The sequence below is a fragment of the Microtus pennsylvanicus genome, chromosome 6, assembly GCF_037038515.1.
Source record: "Microtus pennsylvanicus isolate mMicPen1 chromosome 6, mMicPen1.hap1, whole genome shotgun sequence".
Taxonomy (NCBI): Eukaryota; Metazoa; Chordata; class Mammalia; order Rodentia; family Cricetidae; genus Microtus; species Microtus pennsylvanicus.
This window is the reverse complement of record NC_134584.1, coordinates 10,038,164-10,063,762: the sequence shown is the minus strand read 5'-3', so window position 1 is coordinate 10,063,762 and position 25,599 is coordinate 10,038,164. Positions and strand designations below refer to the sequence as shown.

Sequence of the window (25,599 nt, the reverse complement as noted above, 5' to 3'; positions counted from 1 at the left end):
CCTTGGACACCAAAGCTCCATGGACCATGAACATCCTGCCTGTGTTTAGACAAATGCATTTACAATCTGGTGGGTAGCTTCTGCGCTCTCCAGAATGTTGTCTTCTTCCTGGCATTTACAGGGACTTAATTTATAAATGCTTTCCTCCCGTTGCTTTAGTTTGTATGTCAGCCAGGAGCCAGGAGCAGAGCTTGTGTGTTCCAACCACTTAGCATTTAAGGAGACAAGCTGAGAGGCCAGGCCTCGCTTGGAGCCACAGGTCATCTGCCGCGGGCCCTCCTTTACCCTGAACACACCCTTTACATGGTGCCCAGGTGCTCCTAACAAGAATGCAGCATTAAATTAATTACCAGGCTAGTTTTGTGGAGTGCATTTAACGCTGGGTTTCTCCAGCTCCGCAATCCACCTATCATTTTATGGCATATAGGGTATTTTATCAAATGCTACAAAAATATAATTTACTTTCAAAAAAGCAATATCCATCTTATACTCTGAACCTCTAACCTGTTATAAAAAACCAAGTGTTGGAAATGACGTATTATAAATGGTAGTTTCGGGCCGTGTGGACCCCAGCAACCCTGCTTATGTGGAATACTGCTGAGGAGTCTCACATCCTCCTGTACCAGGCCGTGAAGTTTACAAAGGAACCGAGAAGGGCCGTAGCAGTTTTCTGATCCTGAGCTGGATGCTGAGAATGCCCTGCTGTCTTTCCCACCTGTCCATCACCTTGTCCTTGGCCCTACCGTTGTTTGTAAGAACCATCAGCCTCCTTCCAGCCCAACTCTGAGATTGATTCCCGACCATTTCTACCCTGCCTTTCCCGTGTGTCTAGCAGATCATCTTCATGATATTTTCACTTCCTGAAGACTGTTCCTTCTTTCCTCTTTCTCCATTTTTCCTCAACTCCCCCTTGCTCACCCTCCTTTCCTCGCTGCTTTTATCTTTTCCCATTACCAATTTGCCGCCGTGTGTTGCAAACCCTCAGACTCTAACCTATTCCTGTAAGCTCTCCTCCAGCAAGAAACACTAATACATTTAGTCTTGTCACACTATTTGTGGGGCCCATGTGACCGATATCGTCTACAGAGTAAGATGAATAGCAGAGGACTGCCGTGGAGTTCAGGGTTACTTACGAGCCCACTGTGATAGCGGGAAAATACATACATCTGTATGTGCTCTCTGGCTTCATATCCCACGTCATTTCCCCTTCATCCATCAGATATGGTCATATTGCAATTCGACAGACAGCTTCCAAGAGGTTTAACAGACCACGAGGGGATTCTCTGTCTCTGTTGTTCAAATTAGAGTCAACAACAGTGCCCGCTCCATCTTAAAGTGTCTCATATCCTCTTTACCATCCATTGAGAGAGTCCAAATATAACAGGTTCCCATCCACAGTAAGAGAACAGGTCAAGAAGGGCAAGGGAGTTGGAGGGGTTTCCTGATCTGCACACCCACTCATGTATTGTGGCTTACTCCACTTCCAGCTTGTTCTGCCTACCTCTTTGTCTGGTAGGCACTTGAGCTGTGGGCATCTGGATAGTCAGCTTTTGTAACATGGCCTGTCTTCCCTTACAGTGCGGCACCATGGACCAGGGCCTGTATGTAAACCTGACAGAAAGAAACCTACAGGACGCTCAGAAGTTCATTCTGATGCATGAGGTGGTACAGCCAGTGACCACTGTGCCCTCCTTCATGGAGGACAACAGCCGCTTCTCCCACGTGGCCGTCGACGTGGTGCAGGGCAGGGACACACTCGTCCACATCATCTATCTGGCCACAGGTAGGAGTGCTGCCTTCCTTTAGATGGGTTTCTGCCATCTCGTCATTCCATGTCTTCAGTCCCAATGCTCACCTTGAAGCAGGGCCGTGTGTCTGTACTCTGTCGCAACAAGCCGAACCCACAATGTATGCTTACTCTTGTCAACCTACAGGCCTCCTCTTAGAAATCTTTCCCTCTTTCTGTCCTGCATTAGAATTTTAACTAGAGAGACAATGCCTCCTTTCTTAGCTATTCTTGCTCTCCAGTGGTTCTTGGCATGACCATCTACATTTGTCTAGTTTAAAACAATAGATGTGTTTGTTAGAAGATGCTGCCGGGTGAAATTTTCCCAGAGATTTTCATGCTGAGTTCTGATTGGTGCACAGCAGTGCTCGAGGCAAGCTGTTCCCAATAGAGGTCCATGGAAGCATCTAAAGAACGGAGCAAGTGCAGTAAGTGTTTCCCATATAGGCTAGACAGGAGCCACCTGTCAAACAGTATATAACAACTAGACCTCTTCAGAGTTCAAAGTCACTGAGGAATAGACGCATGCTCTTCCTCGCTGCAGGACTCTGACAGTGCAGGGTGCATAGGCTGGCCTCGGGGACTGACTCAGCCCCACCTACCTAGCCCTAGACAGAGTAATTTCACTGTGGAACGGGTTCCTCCCATTCTTTGGATAGTGTGGTGGATACTTGGCACTTCCTCAGAAAGCGTGGTTACCTTTTTATGTGGTTATGAATACTGTATCATTCATTCTTTCATAGGATTTCTCAATTTATAACTGTGTTTTAATTGCTCAGTTTATTGTATTCACAAACTTGCAATGTCTTGTTGTTCCCCATTGTCATTGAATTCATTTGGCACCCCGGGGGTGCACGGTGAACAGACAGGTACCAGCCTATTCTCCTAGGGCTCACATTCTTAAAGGGACATGTCTGTAATAAATCCATCACCAACAAGAGTGATAAAGAGCCAATAACTGGGTGCCAGTGGAGGGACGTGGTGATGGATATGCCTGGGAGGCTCCCGTTTCGTGGCTGGACAGTGTCCCCCAGTGCCGGAGGCATTAGACACTGCACATTACAGAGAGAAACTGGGAACACTGGGAGATGGAGGGTTGGTTGCCAGTCCTGCTGAGTGGTCAGTGATGCAAGGAAAGATCCTACGATTGGATGGGGATGGTATAGACCCGTCGGGGGAAGCCTGGGGAGTTGCAGGGGGATCCTGAAGAGAAAGTCACGTGGTATAACTGCTAGGAGCAGCAGTTTGCAGAGTGGGGGTGACCAGGTCCTCACAGGAAGTCAGGAGGAGAGCTGCTTTCTTCTTGTTGTTTGTTTGAAGAGAATAAAAGAAATTCCTTGCCACTATGGGATTGTGGCTCTTTATGGCTTTGTTTGTCCTTAAAAACCAGAAGGCTGCCTGACCCACGGTAGATTTGCGGAGTAAGTGGACTGGATCATCCCAAGGGTGTTCCTGGTCTTTTATTGTAAAGGTTAAAATTAATGTGGCATAGATGCTTTTTTTTTCTCCTTGGACTTCTAGAGACAGCTGAGGTTCTCATCTGGCCCTGTGGTAAGGGATGCTCAGGGGTGGAACTGAGCTAGACCACGCGTGAGCTCACAGGCTGCTCTCCTGTTCCCACCAAAGAAGGCAGTTCTGAACTGTTTACTTTCCTCAAGCTCACTATGATTAACAGTGAGCTCTGCAGATGACTTCAAGGAATTCTCATACTCATAATGATGAGTGCCTCTGTTATTTCTGCTTGTTGGCTAGAGCGGGCTCTCTCCTGGTTCAGATGTGGTCACCTGTCCATGCCATACTTATAAGTAAAGAGATATTTCTGGGTTGTGTCTCTTTATTTGAATTTTTTGAACAATAGTCTTATATAGCCTGTCAAGCTGCAAACTCACTGCATAGCCTAAACTGACCTCAAGCTTCTGATCCTCCTGCCTCAGCTTCCCAGGGGCTAGGATACATCTTTCCATAAGGGCAACAGTTGAATTATGAAAGTTTGAGCTTTATGGATTGATTAAATATATATTATGGAAAGCTCTGCTTGCTGATACATCATTTTAGGGTTGAGACCCTCAACTTATGAATCACATGACACAGAGAACTCTATGCCCACAGGAGTATATCTGAGAATCTTTATTACAAATCATACGTTTGAACACATGTGAAAACAGTCCACCATAAGGAAGTTAGAGGTCTGATGTGAAACAGTAGCTGGCATCGGTTGGTTATTAAATGCTTTTAAAAGCCGTTGGCACTCCTAGAAGCTTTCACACAGAAGTCTAATTTGAATGACCTCCTGGCTTGGCTCCCCAACCCCACTCTACAACCCCATGTCATATACCTCACTCAGTTGCTTTTTGACTTGACACGCACAGATAGACGATGGGTGGCCATCCTGCCTTGCACGCGTCTACCTGTGACTTGGTCCTCACAGTTCATATGATCGACAGCATCGTATTAATTGGTTTTAATTAAGTTTGTGCATTGTAAAGCAACTGCTGTTGTACTTTTAGTGAACTAAAATATAACTAAACTTGGACAATCACTGGTAAACCACCTGTCTATGACTTGCTGTACTGTGGTATTTCCTTATTGAATTGGCTGGGTCCAAACCCACAATATCTCGAGGGGTTTTGCGTGTTAGCATTAGCTTAGGCTTGTGGGCTTCAAAGGAGCTCAGGTTTACTGACTCTTTCCCCAGGTTTACTCCTTTGTAGAAAATGAGTCACACCACAATGTCTTTTTTTGTTCTATTGACCTAATGTTTTGCTTCTGTTTTAATATCTTGCCCATTTAAATGCAGAGTACTTACGTGTAAGTAAGCTGTACTACCTGCAATCTCCAGTCCTGTTGGTAGGCAAAGGCTCCACATACATCCTTAGTGAGTCTTCATTGCTCACTCATCAAGTTGTTTCTCTCAAAGGGGGTTTGTAGTGGGATGATGAGGTCCTACAGAGAGTCCTGCTGCAGACCTCATGCGCAACTCAGGCAGGAGCATGTAACACTGCTGAAAGCTGAAGGCCTGTTAGATCAGCTCCTCAAGTCTAGCTTTGGAGTTCTTAATGAGTTACAAACATGTTCTGTTAACCTCTAGGTAGGCTAGTTAACTCTTACAGCATGCCAATGTATTTTCAACATTTTAAACTTTTAATTCACAATACGATTTAATTTTAGTAAAAGTCACTTCTTTGAAAGTTGTCTGAGTAGGAACTGGGGTACATTTCCGATGGCTACTCCTTTAGAATGCTTACAGCAGGAGCCTTCTAAGTGGTTGAGTCTTAAGTGGATAGACTTTTGAGTTTTTTACAGAAAAACTACCTGCAAGTCCTGTTGAGCACTGCAACCTGGAATTTCCCTCCTCCCTTGGTTAGAGAACAGCAGACACCATGACATCCAGTCTACTATTTGAAGGCTCTTTGCAGACGTCCCTTGTCTCCTTTGTCTCATGGGGGCCTGGCTCTTAGCTTTGCCTTGGCCTAGGGATCCTCTTATTCCACATTCCTCCTTTAGCCATGCTGCCCTCTCAGAATTTCTCCTTTCCTTCTAAGATCAGCTGTGGAAGTTTCATTTTTATCTGACCTCACTTCCGGTGTATTCAAACTATTCTGAAGTTAAATTGCATGTAACTTTAGAATGGGTTAACTTTAGATTGTAGTAACTGTTGTATGACTCAGAATAGTGTAAAAATCAGAGTCAATTTTCTGGCATGCAAATTATACTCCAATAACGGATTATTCCCAAACATTTATTTAAAAGCTACCAATAAAGAAAATTAAGAAAATACATAAACGTTTACAAACTTTTTAACATTATGGACTTGCAAATTCCCCTTAGAAAACTCAGAGCAGGCGATAGATGGGCATGAAGAGGAAGCCCACACAGGTTTAACTGCTTCTAGCTGTTTGAACTGATTGCATTCTTGTGTTGAGTACTAGTAGGATAATCCTGCTTTCTCCAGCTGTGGATTTTTATCTTAGAATGAAATACTTATTAAAAAGTTAGAAAAAAGCCCTGGCTGGGGACCTTTAGCAGAGAAAGCCTGAGTTCTTCAGGCAGTGGGGAAATAAACTTAACAGAATCCTCCACTGTAGGCTCAAAAGCCCGTTGGCTGCAAATTTACTTCGCTAGATATGCAAGGCAGGGCAAGAGAGGTAAAATCATGAATAGAATGATGACGCATACGGGAGGAGATGGAAAAAGCTCACAGAGAGGAGGGAACAGTGGAAGGTCTGTCCTGAGGAGGTAAATGGTTATATCCTAACACCATGGCAACAGAAACAAAGGTGAAGATGGCCAGAGTGAGTATATACCATGAGAAACAACACAGATGGATTCTAGATGGGAAGGACACACAGACAAGGCAGCAGCAGAGCAGTCGGTGTGTCTGACACAGAGAACCACACTTCAGGGTCTATGATGTGACATAATTGTCGTGTGCTGTATGCACACCCTGAGAAGCTGGCTCTGGGGTTGGAATCGCCCCACCCTCATTCCACACCTAAGCATGTTTGTCTGTAATTGTCCTCTAAGACACCTTACCTGAGGATGGGCTGTCTTCCCTCATAACTCTGACATGGAGGAGAGACCAGCTGCATAGAAAAAGCTTGTACCCTTGAGTGTACTTAGAAAGTCAGTCATTTCCCACAGAGATATCTATTATGTGACTCTTACTGCTGTTTGTCCCTTACTCTTACAACCCGAGGGGATGCTGTGCCCTGCCTGAGACTCATTCTAATGAACTCATAGCTGAGTGCTTCATGGCTCTTCCCCATTTGACTGCTGATGAATATTTTGTACGCCTGATTTGATGATTGTATGAGTTATATTCCTATTGCTGTGCTGAAACACCATGACATATAGAACAATTATTTGGGCTTAAAGTTCCACAGGATTAGAATTATGACGGCGGAAGAGGCAACAGGTGGCAGTCATGGTGACTGAGGCAGAATCTGATGGCTCACATCTAGAATCACAAGCACGAGACAGAGACAACAAACTGGAAATGGGATGGATGAGTCTTTAAACCAGTGGTCCTCAACCCCTTCAGCAAACCTCTATCTGCAGAAATATTTACCTTATGATTCATAACAGCAGCAAACTTACAGTTATGAAGTAGCAACAAAAATAATTTTATGTTGAGGATCACCACAAGATGAGGAACTGTATTAAAGGGTTGTGGCATTAGGAAAGATGAAAACCCACTGCTCTAAATTCACAAAGCAGGCCTCTGGTGACATATATCCTCGAGCAAGGTCACTTCCCTTACGTCTCCCCAAACAGTGCTGTTTACCAGAAACCATATGAGAGACATTCTCATTCAAATCAATAGCCAGAGCGAGCACTGTCCGCTTACCTAGTTTCCTGCCTGCTACTTGCTATTTATTCTTTTACGTTTGTTTGCTGTGTAGCTGCAGAACTCACTCCTTTAAGGCTGAAAGGATAACGGCTTAGATTTCTCTGGACTGTACATTATGTTTACATGGGGAGCCAACACATATCCCTAAAGTCATCATTAACGAAAGCTTCCCTGAGATAAAATGAGGATTGAGTCTCCATATATCAATACATACCACATCTCAGTAATAAAGATTGCAGGTAAATGAAGAGATTTTCAAATTCTAAGAGTAAAGAATTATAGAGGTATTTACAGATAAAATTCTTACCAATGTGAAAACCAGTTTAGAAGGTTCTCTGAATATTCTGCAGCTGGCTGAGTCCATGAAACATCTAAAAATTTTAAGGAAAACTAAAATGTGATTCAAAAATAATATATCACCCCAAGAATAAAGAAGACATAAAGGCAAATGAAATTTTAAACAAAGCAATATCTAGGATCTTCTTTAGGAACACAAAACAAGACTAAGTAGTGGCTAAATTCAGTCAGCAATGGAGATTTGAGAAGAAAGAGTAAGAGAACTGAGCCCCACCACTTAAATGGGCAGAACATTTAAAAGCACAGAAATTAACATTTCTCAAGAGGTTTATTATAAGCTAAAATCTTTCTTTAAAAATAAATAAACATTGAGAATTTATGGACATACCATGATTTATAATAAGCTAATTTTTCTTTCAAAAAATATATATATTGAGAAATTATTGACATAATACCTGTCATAACAGCTTTTAAAACCAGAAAGTCTCTACTTCTAGACAAAACATATCAAAAGAATAACAATAATTGGTAAGTAAATCGTGGGAGGAAGAAGGTGGTGGCTGAGAGTCTGTTTCAGCATCTGACAAAGAACCAAGGTGTTGTGCTAGATCATGATGGGAGCAAGGCTGGGATGATTACAGGGCACACAGCAGCACAGTCAAGGGTAGCTCACTAGATATCTGCAAGGTGTCCTTGGGTCCTATCCACTCACTCCCTTTCTTCTTAATCCTCAGCTGTTTGCTGGCTATCTGGTGGCCAGAGTCTCTGGCTCTTCCTACTGTGTCTTGACCAAGCATGAAACACCCCAGCACAGGGGCATGGGGTATGTAAGGTGTGGATGAATTGCTTGTAAGGTGGTCTTGAACCAATGACCAGTGGACCAACAAGTATATCTCTTTTTCTCCCAATGTCAAGAGTCCTAGTGGACCACCGCTTTGTGGTTCACCATAAAGTGTTTCTAGGTGGTACCCAAGCACCTAGCATCACTCACAATTCCCTCCCACCCTGTATCCTTTTTCTTTTCACTCATACAACCCTAAGTGTGTGTTAATATTGGCACAACATCAATATTTTGTAGGTAGTCACAATAAGGGGTCCAGAAATGGCTAGAAGTTATGCTATCCCATAAAGTTACATGGGTGCTTATGTGAACAGGGTTGATAACATATTCTTTATTAACCAATGAAAGTAACACATAGACAGATGACTCTCCTCCATCAACTGATACTCATCTTAAGAAACTTGTATTTTTATCCATGTTTAAAAATAGCTAGCAAATTTGTGAAGTAAAAGTCAAGTAACTACTTGTAATCACCAGGAAAAGAATTGGGGAACAGTAACTGTAGACACAGGTGAACTGTGAGATAGAGTTCCTACATATTTTCTACATCTGTCAGTCTATTTTGTCATGATATTAGAATATTATAACAAATAAGTAGATACTTTAGATGTGCTGAATTGGATAATGAAAGCTAGACAGTGGACAAGGATATTTCACTCCTAAACAATACAAGTGGAGATGAATTTGGCAGGCATGGCTAGCAGTTAGCCTATTGATGAGCATTGTATGCATTTTTGCTTTTCTTTTTGGAGTCAGCATTCTCCGTATAGCTCTGGCTGTCCTGGAACTCACTGGGTATACCAAGCTTGCTTCACTGAGATCTGTAGTCTCTCTCTGTGGAGTGCTGGGATTAAAGGCATGCACCACCACACCCAGCCACGCATGTATTCTTATAACAAGGTTAATATCTTTCCCTCAAAGAGGTAAAAAGTGATTGGGAAAGAAAAACAAATTTGTGCGTAAATTACAAATCCAAACACTTCACAAACATATAGTGTCTCTGTGGTATGCGCTTTATTAGTAAGACACTAGGGAAAACATGGAAGTCTTGTGGGTAGCTGAGGCAATTACCAGCAGAATAAGGGCAGCTGTGGGTTAGGCGCATAGAGAGAAAGTAGCCAACCCATTAAGTTTTCAGAGATGTTTAAATGTGAAGGGATAGATCCAACACAGAATGATGTGTGAATGTTCACAATGCGGTCAATAGATAACCTTTGACGGATAAGGAGAGAGTAGACACTTCATGTCAAAATTCGCCAAAGAAGGATCAACCCTGAAGAGAGCAGGTTGACCCCCGCCTTCAAGAGGATCCTTCACAGGGGAAAAAAAATCAAGCCATGAAGGAAAGAAACATGGAAGACAGAATGGGGAGGTGCGGGTTTCACTGGTTGGTTGTTATGCAAGAGGAGGATGGAGAGAAAATGCAGACTATATTCATGTTCTGGTGCTGTTTGGCAGACATCTTTTCCCATGGAATAGCCAGTGCGAAGAGAGGCTAGGTGAACTGAGGAGACAGAGGAGGTCAGGACCTGGCTGGATGAGGCCTCAGGAATGAACTGCAGTGATGTCACACAGGGAGCATGATGAAGGAGGATGTGATGTCAGCATTCTATCTGAGGGTTAGCATCAGGTAAACTGATACAGCAAAGGACACCTATGAGGGCATCTAACAAGTCTCCAGCCGTCACCTGTGCTTGTAAACCGTGCATCCCTCCCTAGAGGTCGGAGAGGAGGCTGCTTCTCCATGTCATCTACACCCTGGGCAGGGGCCCCAGTGGAAAAGCAAGCACTTCTGAGAGGTCAAGTCAATCTGTAGAATGCAGCAGCTGGGAGAACACAAAGGAGGGGCAAGGGATAAGGAATAAGGAACTTTCCAATGAGAAAGACCGGGACAGACCACGAAAGATTTTTTAAAAAAAGAAAAAAAAACCAATGAGTTTCCAAGAGAACAGCTGGAACCCACTATGCCAAGTGCTTTTCACGAGGCGTGAGGTAAAGCTGCCCTTCTACTTGAGGACTTTGATTTAGGGTAAGGTTGGCCTTGACTATTTGCTGTAGAGATTGGAGTCCACAAAGAGACTGGAGCCCATGAATCTACCTTAAGATGAACCTTGTCTCTCTGAGAGCGAGAATGGGGAAGAATGTGAGACAGGGGTGCCAATCAGCATGAAAGGTGCACAGGGAAGAGAGAAGACCCCAGACTCCCTCTGCCACTTTGTTTTGCCTTGCCATGAATACCACCGATGAAATATAGTGAGTGACCTCCACCCACGCCCCTTCTTGTCCTCTTCAAATATACTTTAAATATGGAACATGACATTTTATTGCCACATGTTACTAATGATCAAAATCAAGAAACCAGTGTCTTCCAAAATGAACTTGTAGATTAGTAGGAGACAAAGAATGTTCTAGAAATTTCCGCTGTAAGGGGTATGTTTGCTGACAAGCTCAGTAAATGCTGATGTCCCACTCCTGACTTGATTTCTGGGCATTGTTTATAGCACTTACTGCCTTTCTCTCCTAAAGAAAGCATGTAAAGCCACAGGGTAAGAGCAAGCCCTGTGTTGCCTTTCCCTTTACTGTTGCAAGAACAGAAATTACCTAATTCACTTGCTGTTGCTACCATTGCTGAGAACTCTCAGTATTTATAAGCAATTGACAGCTGCTTAAGGAGTAGGAACAAGTGTTAGTGTTTGTTCAACACTCCTTCTGAAATTAGTTTTAAAAGGGCTCCAAATTCTATCCCTTGCACTAGACATTCTAAATCCACAACTAATTCGTGTTCTGTATGGTGTTTTTATGCAAGAGCTTCTTGTGAACTAAAAGAAGACACTGTTTAGTATGAGTGCCTATTTTATAAAGAAGATTAAATTTATTGAGAACACTTTCAGCAATTAATAGCAGTAGAGCAAAGAAGCCAAGTACTAAAGGACTGAGTTAAACTGTATCCTCCACACCCTGCCCCGCCCCCCACGCACAGAAGATACGGTGCAGTTCCTAACTGCTCCCACAACCTCAGGTGTGACCTCGCTGGGAAATGGGGTCTTTGAAGATGTGCTTAGTTAAGCCAAGATGAGGCTCAATGAGCTTTAGGTTACCTCTAATCCAACATGACTCGATTGCTTACATGCTAAGTGAGGGCCGGGTTGGAATCAAGAAACAACACAATTCAAGCTTCAGTGGCCCTGCTACACGGCAAGGACCCTAGGAGTGGACGGCCACCGACAGCACTGAGAAGAGGAAAGAGACTTCTGCAGAGAACTTCAGGGCACATGGGTCCTTGGAGACTTTTTTCCATCTCAAAGCATCTAGAACTGGGAGAGAAGTACCTATCACCCTAATGCGCCCAGAATGTGGTATGTTTGTCTTTGGTTTGTTTTGCTTGTGTTTGACAGCAATGGGTATATGTATACTTGCATATGTGGGGGCCTGTGTAGATGTGGGTCTTTCTTGATGCTTCCCCACTTGCCATATGCAGATTCTCTCATTTGACCCCAGAGCTGTTGGTTAGGCTAAGCTGCCCAGCTTCCCCAGGGGACCCCATTTCTGTTCTGCACACACTAGGGTTGGGTTACAAACAAATGAGGAATCTGAGGCCTGATTCTCATGATTTCATTGCAAGTGCTTAATGTACCTGCTGAGTCATCTGCCCAGCACCAGAGCTAGCATCCTATCCTACAGCAGCCCCAGCGCTGAGAGGTCCTTGAAGACCGCCACTCATCTATTCTTAGAGCCACACTTAAAGTGTGCCTTCACTTTTGCTTTTCCTCTTTGCCCCACAGTACTGCTCAATGCCCTATACTCAGTGACCAAAATTAGTTTGTGTTAGGCCCAATTAGAACACTCTACTACTGAACAGTGTAATATAAGCCAAACCACTTAAAATACTATATAAAAAGCTAATTGTTTTGTTTGACTAATATGGGGACCTTACCTTTTTTTACATTAATGTTTGATTTTTAAACACGTTTTCTGGATAATTTTGGTAACTTATGTCTGGTCTCCTAACAACAGAATAATATGAAGTTATTTAGCTATGAATTCGTAATTTTTTCAGTGTGTTAATTAAAATGGGATGTAGATACTGTCTATCTTTATGGAGAAGGTGATTTTGCTATTTTCTTTTTGTAGTCTGCTTTCTCCTTCGCTGCCTCTCTTTGCTTTAGATCTGCCTAAGGCAGGTGGTCGTCATCTTTCATATTTTGCATGATCAATATTGATTGAGAATTGCCTCAAGTGGTAAAGACTTTGGTCTTTGAATAACAACCAAAAAAATCAAAATACAAATTGTTAGTTCTTTTCTCTTCATAGCGATCTTTCGCGGTAGATAATTTCATGCAGCCTTCTTAGTCTTTCTGCAAGTTGATAGAAATTAAGCAGGAGAGGGGGCAGTTTCCTCTTCCCCAAACAGTCGTCCCTGGCTTAGCAACACATGTGGTTAGCGTGCTGTGTTTCTGTGTGAGATGACATCATAATTCTGGGGCGTTTTAATGAAGCTCACAGAGTATGCCCACTCCCCCCCCCCGCCACACACACACACACACACACACACACACACACGGTGTTTTTCCTATATTCCTGATCTATATTTCTACTTCCGTGAAAGGCCATTGTAAGCTCTTTTCTTGTGGAAACTTCCGGAAGCTACAGATTTTGGAGACCATAGGGCTGAACACTATTGAGAAGTGTTAGCAGGTGTTTTATCCAGGATAATTCAAAGAGAAGGCCCAGTGACTGTTAACTTGTGATGAATCCACAAAATAAAATGATAAAAGGATTCTTCCCGTTCATGAGAACATAGGTTTTCAAAGGTAGCAGAGGCCTCCCAGTAAGAGGTCCATTCGCCATGATTATGACCATATTATTGTGATAGCCGGCATATGGCGACTGTTTCTTCCATGCAAAATATTGACGTCTTCAAAATTACCTCATACTTTGTTTTCCCTTTGCTATGACTCTGATCAGATGGGGTATGCATGGCGTAGTTGGATGAGAACATCTTTAAAGCAAAACAAACACTGGATTTCATGTTGAGATAGAGACTGCCCATTACTTCTCAGACATGAGAAAGAGGGAAAAGGAGGAAACAGAGCTAGGGCATGATGGAGTCCTGAGGCTACTCCCCTACTGAAATACTTCTTCCACACCCTACTTCCTGCTTTTATAATGACATCCTCCACTGTCCTCTGTAGAATAGTGATATCTAAGAACACTTGTGACCCATCTGGCCATGCTCTGTGTTGGTTTCTGTTTTTACATGGCTGTTTATTGGCCCAATAGACTTTTATTCCCATGAATAAAATCTAGTATTTTTTTCTCGGTTTCTGTCTCTTTGTCATTTTTGCTGCTGGAATGGCAATGACTCCCAGACCCAAACCCTGAGAAGCAAGCCTCTATCACCCTGACTGCATAGTTCTGTTCAATCTGAACTGGGGTCTTCAGTGAAGAGATGAGCCTTGGGTATTCCAGGTAATGAGGTGTATCTTAGGCATGCATTCCCTCTCTGTTTCCTGATTCACTGTTAGAGTCTAGCTTCTTAAACTCTAAGGAGCACCCTAGATTTGAATGTAGGTGTTCATGCTTGAGGGGCAGTGTGTACAGCACAAAGGTCTCATGGTGTGTCTTTGGCTCCTAGGCTGGAGTTAAGCTGTCCAACGTGACATGGTAAGAGCTGACAAAACGACTCACACTCACAGCACATTTGATTTCAAATAAAAATTTTGATTGCATGTTCAGAAACCTTTTATCATCTCAGTGTTTTTCATAACACCTACACTGTCACATGGATTCGAGAATATCAGATGTTATAAATCATAATGATCATGCTATACATATGAAATTTATCCGATCTTACAGAGACCTAATGGTTTAATTATGGAAAACAAATTCTTTTAATTCTTTCTTACAAGTGGCCTTCATCAACCCATATCAAAATATCTATTGTGATAGAATATTTTAAAAATTGCTATTTGAGTTGTTTACTGGAGTTTCATATGAAACCATTAAATTATAATTTCTGAAATGGCCCTAAACATACACCTTACGTTTTGTGCTGCACATTTATGAGAAGCAATGTTCTAGAAATGGACAATTATAGAATCAAAATATCTGAGGAAACGAAGATGCAGTGAAAAGAAAATCAGCTGTAGTGTAATGCTTTATGTAAAGATAAACAAGCAAATCTAACTCATTATGCAAATTTTACTTTCATAATTAATAACTAATGAAATGATTTATATACCAAGGGATTGCATTTCAAAAGTCTTCATGATTTGTTACCAGCAAATGTTTGATTCAGGTAAATATTTTAGAAACCCATAAACAAAGTCAAAATTTATCAGGCAAAGGGGGCTGTGAATGGAAAAAACAGTGTAAGGAGCGCTTGGCCAGTTTTCTGTGGCTGTGATAAAACAGAACAGCAGGAGTCATACTTAAAGAGGAGCCTTTCATTTTGGGTCAGAGCTGCCAGTAAGCAAAGAAACCTCGAGAACTGGGAAGTATGTGAGTGGCCTTATTACCATGTGAACACCAATAGCTGAGAGTTGTCAGTAGTTAGTAAAAGCCCACGATGACGATTCCCAGCTAAGCTCAGTGGAAAACGGGTCTTTGCACTGCAGAGTTAGACAGGGCTTTCCATGTGACTGTTCCATCTACTTAAGACAATAATGAAGATCTGGTCATTATCTGAAATTCGAATGTCCTCATGGAATTCTCACAGCACTAGAAGTCATCTCCTAAGTTAATTACTAGAGCAAGGGCTTCACTTGGGCCCTCTGTGATATTATCTGATATTATCGTTTGATTAATTATAAAGCTCTGACCTTGAGCTTATCAGAGCACTGGCTGAAATGGAAGTAAATAGTCTCAGCTGCAGAGGTCTGGACTTGCCCTTGGCAAATTGGGCCGGTCGAGGCCAGTCTTTACGAGGAGCTGCTGTTCCTTGGACACAAAGTATACATTGCCCCTCTGCTTCAGAATCTCGATGGTTAAATATTGCCAGCACTTTACAGCATCTCTGGGAGGCTTACCCTCCTCTGTGTGAGATAAGAGCTGGGTATGTTGGGCTTTATCAAAGACTTGACTTGTGGCAGAGGTCCTGGCAGCTTCTATCAGAGACTCTGTGATCTTTACAGCTGAGTTCCTCAGCTTCCAGAACCTTCCTGGCCTTCAGTGTGCAGTAGGTCCCAGACTCAGCACTAACTCATGCTTGTCTTTGTTCCACTCTGACTTCTTATCCAGTCTCAGAGACCGGGGATTTGACTTCTGCTCTGTGTCCAATGGATCTTTGGGAAATTCTGCACTTGGGTACTGAATGCTGTTCTGCAAACTATGGCTCACACCATGGCAGGAAGCAGAAGACCATTCCCATATCCCGTGGACAATGGGCACCCTTTTTGTCCCATCTGTAGACCATCTTATTTCCTGGCCCATTTCTTCTGCTTTGATACTGAAGATGTTCAGATATGACTGATTTGGATCAAAGCTACTTACACAACCACCAAAAAAATTTCAAATTTTGGTTAAAGAAAACAGTAAATTTGGTTAAGAATTGTAACTTGCCTTCTAAGTGTTGTTGGTTTAGATTGTCACATAGTAAAGATGCTAACAAACCTACAGCCATGGGAAGATTTAGTGAACCAGACTGGAAGTTACCCCTGAAACAAGTGGCCAGAGGGGCCCTGGAAATTGTCTTTGTTCTCTGGATAATAGTTAGTGGCTGAATAGCACAGCTTCTCTTTTTAGTAACGGGGGTTACAATTTAGAGCTATTCTGTGCATGTGGAGAATTTAAGTTCATGCCATGCCTGTCCTCTAGGGAGCAGTAAGGATCTCGCAACTCTCAGAACCTCCTTTCACCTTTTCAGGTTCCTGATTCCGTCCCTAGCAAGTGCACAAGGTGTCCCAGAGTTTATGCTAATTGGGACTTTGGTATATATTGTATTAGACATCTGGGTCCATGGTAAAGCACTTTCTTAATAACCTGGTTAAGACCTTAGGTTCCAGTGCAGCATTCTAGAAAAATAAATGTATGTAAGGTGAACCTCTTGATACCTTGATATGTATATACACTGTACAATGTGAAATTACACCATCAGACTAATAAATATGTACGTTGACTTATTATTGTCATGTTCTTTTCCTTTAGGGTTGAATGGTAAGGATATGTGATCTTGAGCATCTTGAGAAATGGCTAAGAGCCATTTGTTAACTAATGTTATAAATCTTCAGCAAAGAGTAACTGAAGACTGAACCCTTCACTTGAAGGAGTTTGCAAGAGATTTGCAACAAATCTCTGAAGAATGGGAAAAATGCACATTAAATATAATTCTTCTGATGTTAGCGAATGACCTCCTCACAAGGAGGAAATTAATATAAAATGAAGTCTATAGAAAGAACGGACAGCATGACTTGAAGTTACGTTTTAGCCTGCTTTCAAGCATATGTTCAGATATCTTCATTCCCTTACCATTATGGGCTAGAGGACAATGGGAAATGATTTAACCCTTGTGTTGCAAAAAAACCTAAAACAAGTAAGATCTCTCAGATCTGTGTGAGGCTTGAGCTGCAGTGCAGTAGGTTTGGGAAACTTCTTGGCAGCCAGGAAGCAGAAAGAGAATTTGGCCTAGGACTAAAGCTTGTCTGTAACCTTTAAGTACTACCTGTGGAACCCCATGTCTGCCAGCTAGGTCTCATACCCAAATGATATCACAGCTCCCCAAACTGTGCCACCAGCTGGGGACCAACTGTTCAAACACACAAGCTGGTGGGTGATATCCACTCTGAGATGCTGCACTGTCTGCTGAAGAGTTTCTCATTAGAATGATGAGCTGTCTGTCCACTTCCTGCCACCACAACTAGATGTTCACACCCTGCCTACAGGTCTTTTCTGTTTCTGTGGGAATTTTGACTGCAAGATACTGTATCTGGAAGAGAGGGAGTACTCTTAACCTCGGTGCCCTTGTCCCCATCATCAGTGTGGTGATGATGGCTAATACACAGAAGGTGCTTAGGAGAAAGCACTAATTGAACCCAATGCTTCCTATGGTGCAAGCGTTAGGGCACAAGGATGTCCAAGAAGTCCCTTTTCTCGAAGCCTGTGTTCTGCTGTACACCTCTGCGGTTGCCATCCTCGGTGATGTGGCCTGAAATCGATGGCCCTTAATCACTGGCTACTCTCAGACTCCTTGCATTCACCTGGAGTTGGCATTGGTCACACTGGTCTTTGCCATACTGCATCCCTCCTGCATCCCAGTCTCTGGGACTGCACTGTGAATTTCCACTCCAAGAATAGCTGAGTCTGCATTCTGATATTATAAACCTTAGGAACCAGCCTGCTACACTTAGAGGTCTGCTCCCACCACAACTTCCTGTCCAAACCCCTGCCCTTAAGCGCATGAGCTCTTTGCCTTTCTGGTGTGTTTCAGGGAAAAACATAGCCAGAGAAGTGCATAGACATCAATGACCATGTATCCACCCGAGTTCTTCAAATGACAGAACTTTAAGTATGTGGTTCTCTGCTATTATTCAGGATTAGCAATAACAATGGTACAAGAAGTTCTAAACTGGACTTAAGGAATGACCAAGATTGCAGGCCAGAAGCAGTTTGGAGTAGAGATGGGAGATGCCAGCTCCCTGACAAGAGAGGAGGGGGGTCTTCTCAGGAGAAAATACAGAATAAACAATACCTGCATCTGCAGAGAGGGTCTACATGTTTGGGAAGCTGAGCTGAGGTGATCGATCCACTGTAACTGTGGGCGGGGAGGAAGGAGATGAAACTGAAAACCCCATTGAGTGTTTTGTCCTAACACTCAAATTCTTGATATCTGGTGCTGAGACTTATTAGGGACAAAGAGGAGACCCTTATTTCTGTTTTGTATCCCGAGCTCTTGCTGAGTCTGGTAGGTCTCAGTGTGAGGTACACATTCTTTGAACCTGGGTGGAACGTTCGAGGCCAGTATTAGAGACCTCAGCTTGTCTTAGAGCTATAAAGATGGATACAACCATGATTGAAAAGAGATCACAGACTCAGGCTTCCAACCAGCTTGGCCCATCATGCATTCACGCATTGTTTTATAATGGGCATAGTGAAGCAACTCAGAAGAATGACAAAATAATTTTCCTATTCCGTTGAGGGGAGAGTTATCCTTCTTTTAAATTAATGTTTCATAGGTACTTAAGCGCTTAGCACAGATTTTCTTAATTATCATAATCACTAACTGATGGGAGCAGACAGACTGTGAATCATACCACGGGGGGGGGGGTAATTTAGACAGCAGTGTTGCCTGGTTCGTGTCAGACTAGGGCTGCCAACTGGGTGGTAGTTTTGTAATTCAGATACAATAAATCCAAGGCAAGCAATTTCCTTTTAGAAACCTGAATCGTTTCCTTCACAGAATGGCTGGAGTTAGATTTAAGCCATGAGGTTAGATGAGCGTTTCAGAAAGGATCCCCGTGGGACTCTATTAATTGCACTCTTGTTTTAAATGTAATATGGTTTTTATTCACAGGAAACTCCGGTGGTAAATTTCCTGTGAGCGCCAGCTTAGGATGCAGCCTCCTGAAAGGGCCATTGAAGTTTTGTTTTGCAAGGCAATCAAAGTTGCTATAAAAGAAATATCATTTCCCTCTGCCGCTGTGCACGGAGTACTAATGGAGTTAGGAGGCTGGCCAGGCTAGATGCTCCACTGCGGGCCAAGCTTAGCAAGGAAGGAACGAGACTCAGTGTCTTCTACAAATTCACTTAGCAGTCCCAACACTGTGACCTGGCTACCAGCAGAGAGCCAGAGGTTACAAGGCTAACACTTGTTAGAGCTAGTCGCCCGGTCTGGGCAGTTGGTGTCTGTGGCACCTAATGAACTGTGTGTACTTTCTTCGCACCTACTGTGTGCCAGGCACTGTTCTACAGCTCAACAAGGATACAATGGACAAGATGTGATGTGTGCTGTGTGCCGTGACATCTGTGTCTGTCGACTGTGGTGGAATCTAATTCTCTGAAATTCAAGAATATTGCATGTAATACATAACTGAAATGTCTCGGCTAGTGATCATATTCTTTTGAGGGAAAAAATAAACTGAATCTGATAAAAGAGTTAATTAAAATCTGCTTTTTAGGCACATACTGGCCAGCAAGACCTATTGTAATTTTTTTTTCTGCCCTGAATTCCCCTCTGCTGTATAAAAGTAATGCTGGCTCCTAGTGCCAAGAGCGATTTAATCCATTTGCTCAGATTTCAAGTTAAGAGAAAGAACTTCGGAAATGTATTAGTTGTCTGCCATGTCGGAATAGCAGCTAGCTAAATTGATGAACTTTTTATAATGATCTGTTGCTATAGCAACAGGCTGCCCAGTGTGTGAGAGAAGGTATTTCATCATTACCACACTGGTAATACTTGGACGGTAGCAAATGCAAATACAAAAGGCTTTCTCTATCTTTGCAGGAACCAGGTCGATGAGACACAGGCACGCACGCGCGCGCACGCACACACACACACACACATACACACACACACACAAATGCCTCTGTATCACAGTGGCACAGAAGCAGACCAAGCCTCGAGTACAATTAGAAATAAAGCCGCTTAGCTTCCTGGGTGAGTGGTCCTGGAGTCCACAGTGAATCTCTGGCCATCACAGGGGCCCATTGTATAAGACTCTGTGTACCTTTCCGTCTGCTCTGTATTCAGCGCATGGGAACTGGAATAGAAAACATCCCCTCAAATACGACCGACTTCAGAGGTGTGATAAAGAACAGAGCACAGATAGTAGACTTGGCACTTGGTGATACTCCCTACACCTTTATCTGTATTCCCTGGGAAATTTGCCTTTATTTGTTGGCAGGATTATTGTCCTTTCCTTACAGAGTGAAGTCGTGCATCTGTGGCTTGAACATCTCCGTCTTCTAAAATCATTATCACATTTCAGACAGGACATGTTTATCCTATGTATTGAAAGTATATTTGACTGTTATTCTGAAAATAATAAGACTTTCTGAGTCATCTTTTATTGGTCAGAATGCATAGCTGTATTAAGATTAGGCCATCTTTCTTCATATAAAGTACAATGACTCTCAAGTATGTCTTGAGCTTTTATTTCATCACGTATGAGGTGCAGTGAGTTGAAGATTATGTGATCATGCCCAAATATCAAAAGGCAGTATTGTTTTCACATAGTGTGGCAGAAGTTGCGTGTTGACCATGTCTCTTTTCTTTGCTTTTCTCCTCTCCCTCATTCATCCACTTGCTTTCTTCCTGCAAAATATGTTTTTATGTTACTTTTGAAATGCTTGCAAACCTAGGTTCTAGAAACTCTGTCCTAAGAAATTCAATCTAGGACTGTGGAGATAGTTTATCCAGATAAGAGTACTCACTGCACAAGAATAAAAACCCGTGTTCAAATCTCCAGAAACCGGTAAAAAGCTGGTGTGGTCACACATACCTGAAACCCTAGTGGGGTGACCAGAAGCAGGAGGGGTGCTCAAGCATGGTGGCTGCCAGTCTAACCCCAGATTCAGTGAGAAGCCCTATAGCTGGCTCAAGAAATCAAGGCAGAGAGTAATAGAGCCAGTCCCCTAACAGCCTCCTCTGCGTGTGTGCCCATGAGTTTGCAGACCGGCACACACACACACACACACATACACACACACACACACACACACACACCATCTCTCTCTTTCACACACGCACACACACACCATCTCTCTCTCTTTCACACACGCACACACACACACACACCATCTGTCTGTCTCTCTGTCTCTCTCTCTCTGTCTCTCTCTGTCTCTCTCTCTCTCTCTCTCTCTCTCTCTCACACACACACACACACACACACACACACACACACCATCTGTCTGTCTGTCTCTCAACACAAAAGTTTGAACAAAGGCATCTTCTATGAAAATTATTATATTTTAACCCACACATTATCAAAATTATACCTGTCCTATATCACCCTCTGTAACTTCTGTATGCCATAGGTGTGTGCATGTATATGTATACTCTATGTATGTCTGAATATATCCAAGTCCTGCATTATGTATGTGTGTGTATATATATATTTATGTGTATATGTATATGTATATATATTCTGTATATATGCTAATATGAAAATGATTAAAAAAATAAGCTGCTTACAATATTAATTCTGTGATCATACAAAATTAAAACAATTTAACCTAACATTCATTTATGTTTCTATTGTACAGGGATTACCTTGTGCATGTTTGGTGTATATATAGCACTGGCTTGAATTCCCATCTCCTAGTGCAAATTTTACAAATTGTTTGGATTGAAATTTGAATTACAGTAATTTAGAAAAAAGATAATGTAGTTTTTAAATTGCTCTGGAAAAATTATCTGGAGAACCAACTCTACTTTTTGTGTTTCTTGACTTTTGACTTTGATGTATATATTTATATAGAGAGATATGAAAATATATAGTTATATATGAAGATATATGGGTATATATGAAGGTACATGTGTGTATATATACCATATATATACACATATATATGTGTGTATAGTATAGTATGTGTATATATATATATATATATGAACCTGCTAAGATCACTAGAATGAATGCTCAGGAGATGACAACTGTGGGGGCTGGATGTGCAATGTAAAACGTCTAGGATTCCTTCATCCCATTGTCTGTATCCCCGGCTTGTAAACACCCTAGTCTCTCTCTTTCTCTCTGTCAATCCTCTCATGGTCCTGCTCTGTGTCTGCCATGTGTGCATGTGCGTGTGCGTGTGTGTGTGTGTGTGTGTGTTGGCCTATTGTTCCTGTAAGGACACCAGTCCCATCAGATGAGAACCTACACTGACCACATGTATACAGTTTAAACACTGTATCTCCAAACACAGTTGCATCCTGAGGCAGTGTCGACTTTAGTCTTGGCGTTTTGGGCAGATGCAATTAGGTTCATAACAGTTCCTGTCTTATTAAATGCCATACCTGCTCACCAGGGAGAGATGGTTACAACTGATTATATTTAAATTGACTAATGCTGTCTAAGTGAAAAATAGAGTCTTGTTGAAACTCTTGAAATTAGAAAAGATCCGCTGTTTTCCCCCAAAGGCAAAGGAACAATTAAATCTCAGCCACTAATAATGAAATTTTGTTTATTACAACTTATGCATCAGACCAAATGCTTACAGAAGGGCTGTTTTATTATAAACTCTAGTGTTTATACAAGCCTTTAAGTCTTTAATTTTTTTAAATGAAATAGTAGTAGTTCTTTTTGGCTTGGGATTTTTGTTGCTGTTGTTTTTTTTTTTCCTTTTTGAAGTGGTTTTGTTGCTTTGCTTGCTTCATCTGCCCATGGGTTACTCAGGCTATACTGCCCTGGAGTTGTCCTGGGCTTGGCAGCGCAGGAGTGTTGGATCTTCCCAGTGAGCTTCTTAAGACAAGCACAGGCCCGGAAACCAAAGCTTCAGTTCTGTCTTGAGTAGCCACCAATTATCAAAGGTTCTGCCCTCTCAACTGCCATTCAGTGACACACCAGCCATACTGCTGCTGCTGACAGACAGTTGGAGAGATTCTCTGCCTGTGATTTCAGAATAAAGATATTCCAGACAAATCCAGACAAAGCACTTGGTCTGTGTAAAAAGATTCCAAATACTGGCTTGGTAGCCTGTCCGTTGAACTTCTGGAGCCTGGCTTGGCATTGATTTCCTCAATGGCCAAATTGAAAATGTCACAGTAGGTCCTGCCAACTGTTGTGTGCTGGCATTTGAAAGTTTAATTTAGACAAGTGTTTCTATTGACAGATGACAAAACCCCATTATTCATATTCCCCAAGAAAAAGACTGACAAAATGTTCTACATTAGAGGGAAATTTTACCTGCGTTCTGTCTCCTTCTGTTCTTCTACATTATGATTTAGACCTTTTAGCTTCATGCAGGAATAACTCATGTGTCCTAGTGAGGGTTGCTGTCACTGTGATAAGACACCATGAACAAAAACAACTTTGGAAGGACACTTCCAAGTCACAGTCCATCCTCAGGAACTCAAACAGTGCGGGAATCTGGAAGGAGGAACTGGTGCAGAGGTCATGGAGGGGTGTTGCTTACTGGCCTATTCCCCAATGGCTTGCTCAGCCTGCTTTCTTATAGAACCCAGGATGACCAGTCCAGGGATAGTACCACCCACAATGCATCCTTCCTAATCAATCACTGATTAAGAAAATGCCCTACAGTTGGATCTTATGGGGAAGATCCAACTTATTTTCTCATGTGAGGGTCTCTTCTTTCAAATGACTCTAGTTTTTGAAATTAGCATAAAACAATCAAGTATTTTATATTTCATTTCTTCTTGATTTCTGTCTGTATCAGCATGTTGTGTCATCCTGTACAGGTGTTTAGGATCTTGACTATAACATGTGTGTTGTATTGAGGCTGTGGCCATCCTGTCTTGTCGATGTCATTCTAACACTGTGGTAGAGAGCCACATTCCAACCAAGAGCAGTGGACACTTCACTTCTAGAAGAATGGAAAACTCTAGGCAATGAAGAGCTGGTAGAACCTTCCTTTAGGTCAGGCCTGCTTTGTATCAATCTCTCTGGTTCGGAAATGACCTCACAGTAATTGCATCCACTCTCCTGGGTCATCAGATACCTGCTTGTGATCCCTTCTCTCCCAGGAGTTATAGCCTGGGTTCTGGGCTCATGGCTGCACTCACTGGTGGTGTAGTCTGTACAGTACTGCTTCACCTTCGTGGTATCATTTTAATTGACGTCCAGGGTAATTGGGACAGTTCAGCGTGTGAGCCATCCTGTTGTGACAAATGCCTTACGAGACATAACTTAAGGAAGGAATTATTCCAAGGACATGCCATCGTGGCAAGAAAGATGGAGGTGGGAGTCGGTGTTTTGGGGGTAGCCTGGAGAGAATGCTACTTTCCTGCTTTCATTCATTCTGAGACCACAGCTCGTGGGAGAGTGTGACCCACATTCAAGGTGGTTCTTCCATTCCTGCTTGGTATCTCTAAGAATGTCCTCACAGACACACCTGGAGATTTATGGCCTTGGTTAAGCTAAATCTCAACCATGAAAATCACACTCACAGATTATCGAATATTTTATTGAAAGGGAATAATATAGCAGCATTTAATATGTTATTCATAAAGATGAAGCTCTTCATGTTGGGGTTGGAGTTGTGGCTTGTTTAGGGGTGGGGTGGTAGGCACCTGGCTTTCTATAGACAGTACCAAGATCTCATCATATATATCCCTGAGCTGTCGGTTACCTTAAGCTGCGGCATCTGAAATGGCTATAATTAATTAAAATGAACATGTCTTTCAAAGATTTCATAAGACAATTAAGATATCTAAATAATCTTATGTTCATATACTAAAAAATCACATAAATAATAAATATTGTAGCAAATAAAATATATATAACTAAAATCAATATCTGAGCCATTTGAAACCTATGGCTTCAGGACAATACTTTAGTTACTTCCATGGACTGTAGTCTGCCCCCACTGGATGGTGCTGCTCTAGATGTCCTGTGCATTTCCAACTCTTCACATGAGTAAGGCTTGGCGGGGTCCGCCATTGTTGCTTCTCTGCCACATTCATCTCTCCATTTCCATGAGGAACTCTGCTCTCGTAGCTTGATAATCAAACTCTACTCCTAGAGTATACTTTCATTCTATTTCGACTTATCTTCCTAGTGAAAAGACTCAACCTTGTTTCCAGTCACTCTTCCCATAGCTTGTTCAGTGACGTGTTTGTCCTAAGACATGAACCTATTTTCCTGTGGAGGAGGTTGGGAAAGCAAGGCTTGAGTTTCCAGGGCCATTTCTCACGTCTAGGATTGTTTGCAAAGATTTTGAAATATTTCTTTCCCCAGTAGTCGAGTTGAAATTAAACTTAGTCTCTTTCTTATGACACTGCAAACTTTACCTTTTTAAACCATTTTCTTTTTACTTCGTCTTCCCCTTCATTCTTTTTCCTAATGGCAAAGATGGTTGACAAGAAAATTACTCTTTGTTGTTATAATGACGGTTCCCCTGAAAGGTTCGTTTCCTATGCACCCTCAGATTTATGCCTGGTCTTCCATGCTTTCATTGATCATTACCCAAAGCCAATGTTGGGGGTTGTTTCTACAGAGTATTGATCTCAGCCAAGAAGAATTCCACTCTTGTCACTAACAGGCATGCCATGGAAGTTTCTGGAGGGGTGGTCTAGGGAGACACCCCTCCAGAAGATATAAAATATATTCTTTATATCTTCAGGCTGTCACCCTCTTCTCTTGCTCTTTGAAATGTTCATTTCATATATAATTATTTAAATGTGTTTACATACCTGCCTTGTTTTTCTAGCATAAG

At 42.3% G+C, this 25,599-nt stretch overlaps 1 protein-coding gene across 3 annotated transcripts in view; it reads left to right on the top strand.

Annotated features, from left to right (window-relative positions):
• The window catches only part of Sema5a (semaphorin 5A), a 427,200-nt gene that overhangs the window by 309,068 nt on the left and 92,533 nt on the right, over window positions 1-25,599 (top strand). For all 3 annotated transcript variants that reach the window (XM_075975776.1, XM_075975775.1, XM_075975777.1), the window contains one exon: window positions 1,579-1,783. In XM_075975776.1, the coding sequence (XP_075831891.1) occupies window positions 1,579-1,783 (205 nt within the window). The remainder of the gene's footprint in view (window positions 1-1,578; window positions 1,784-25,599) is intronic.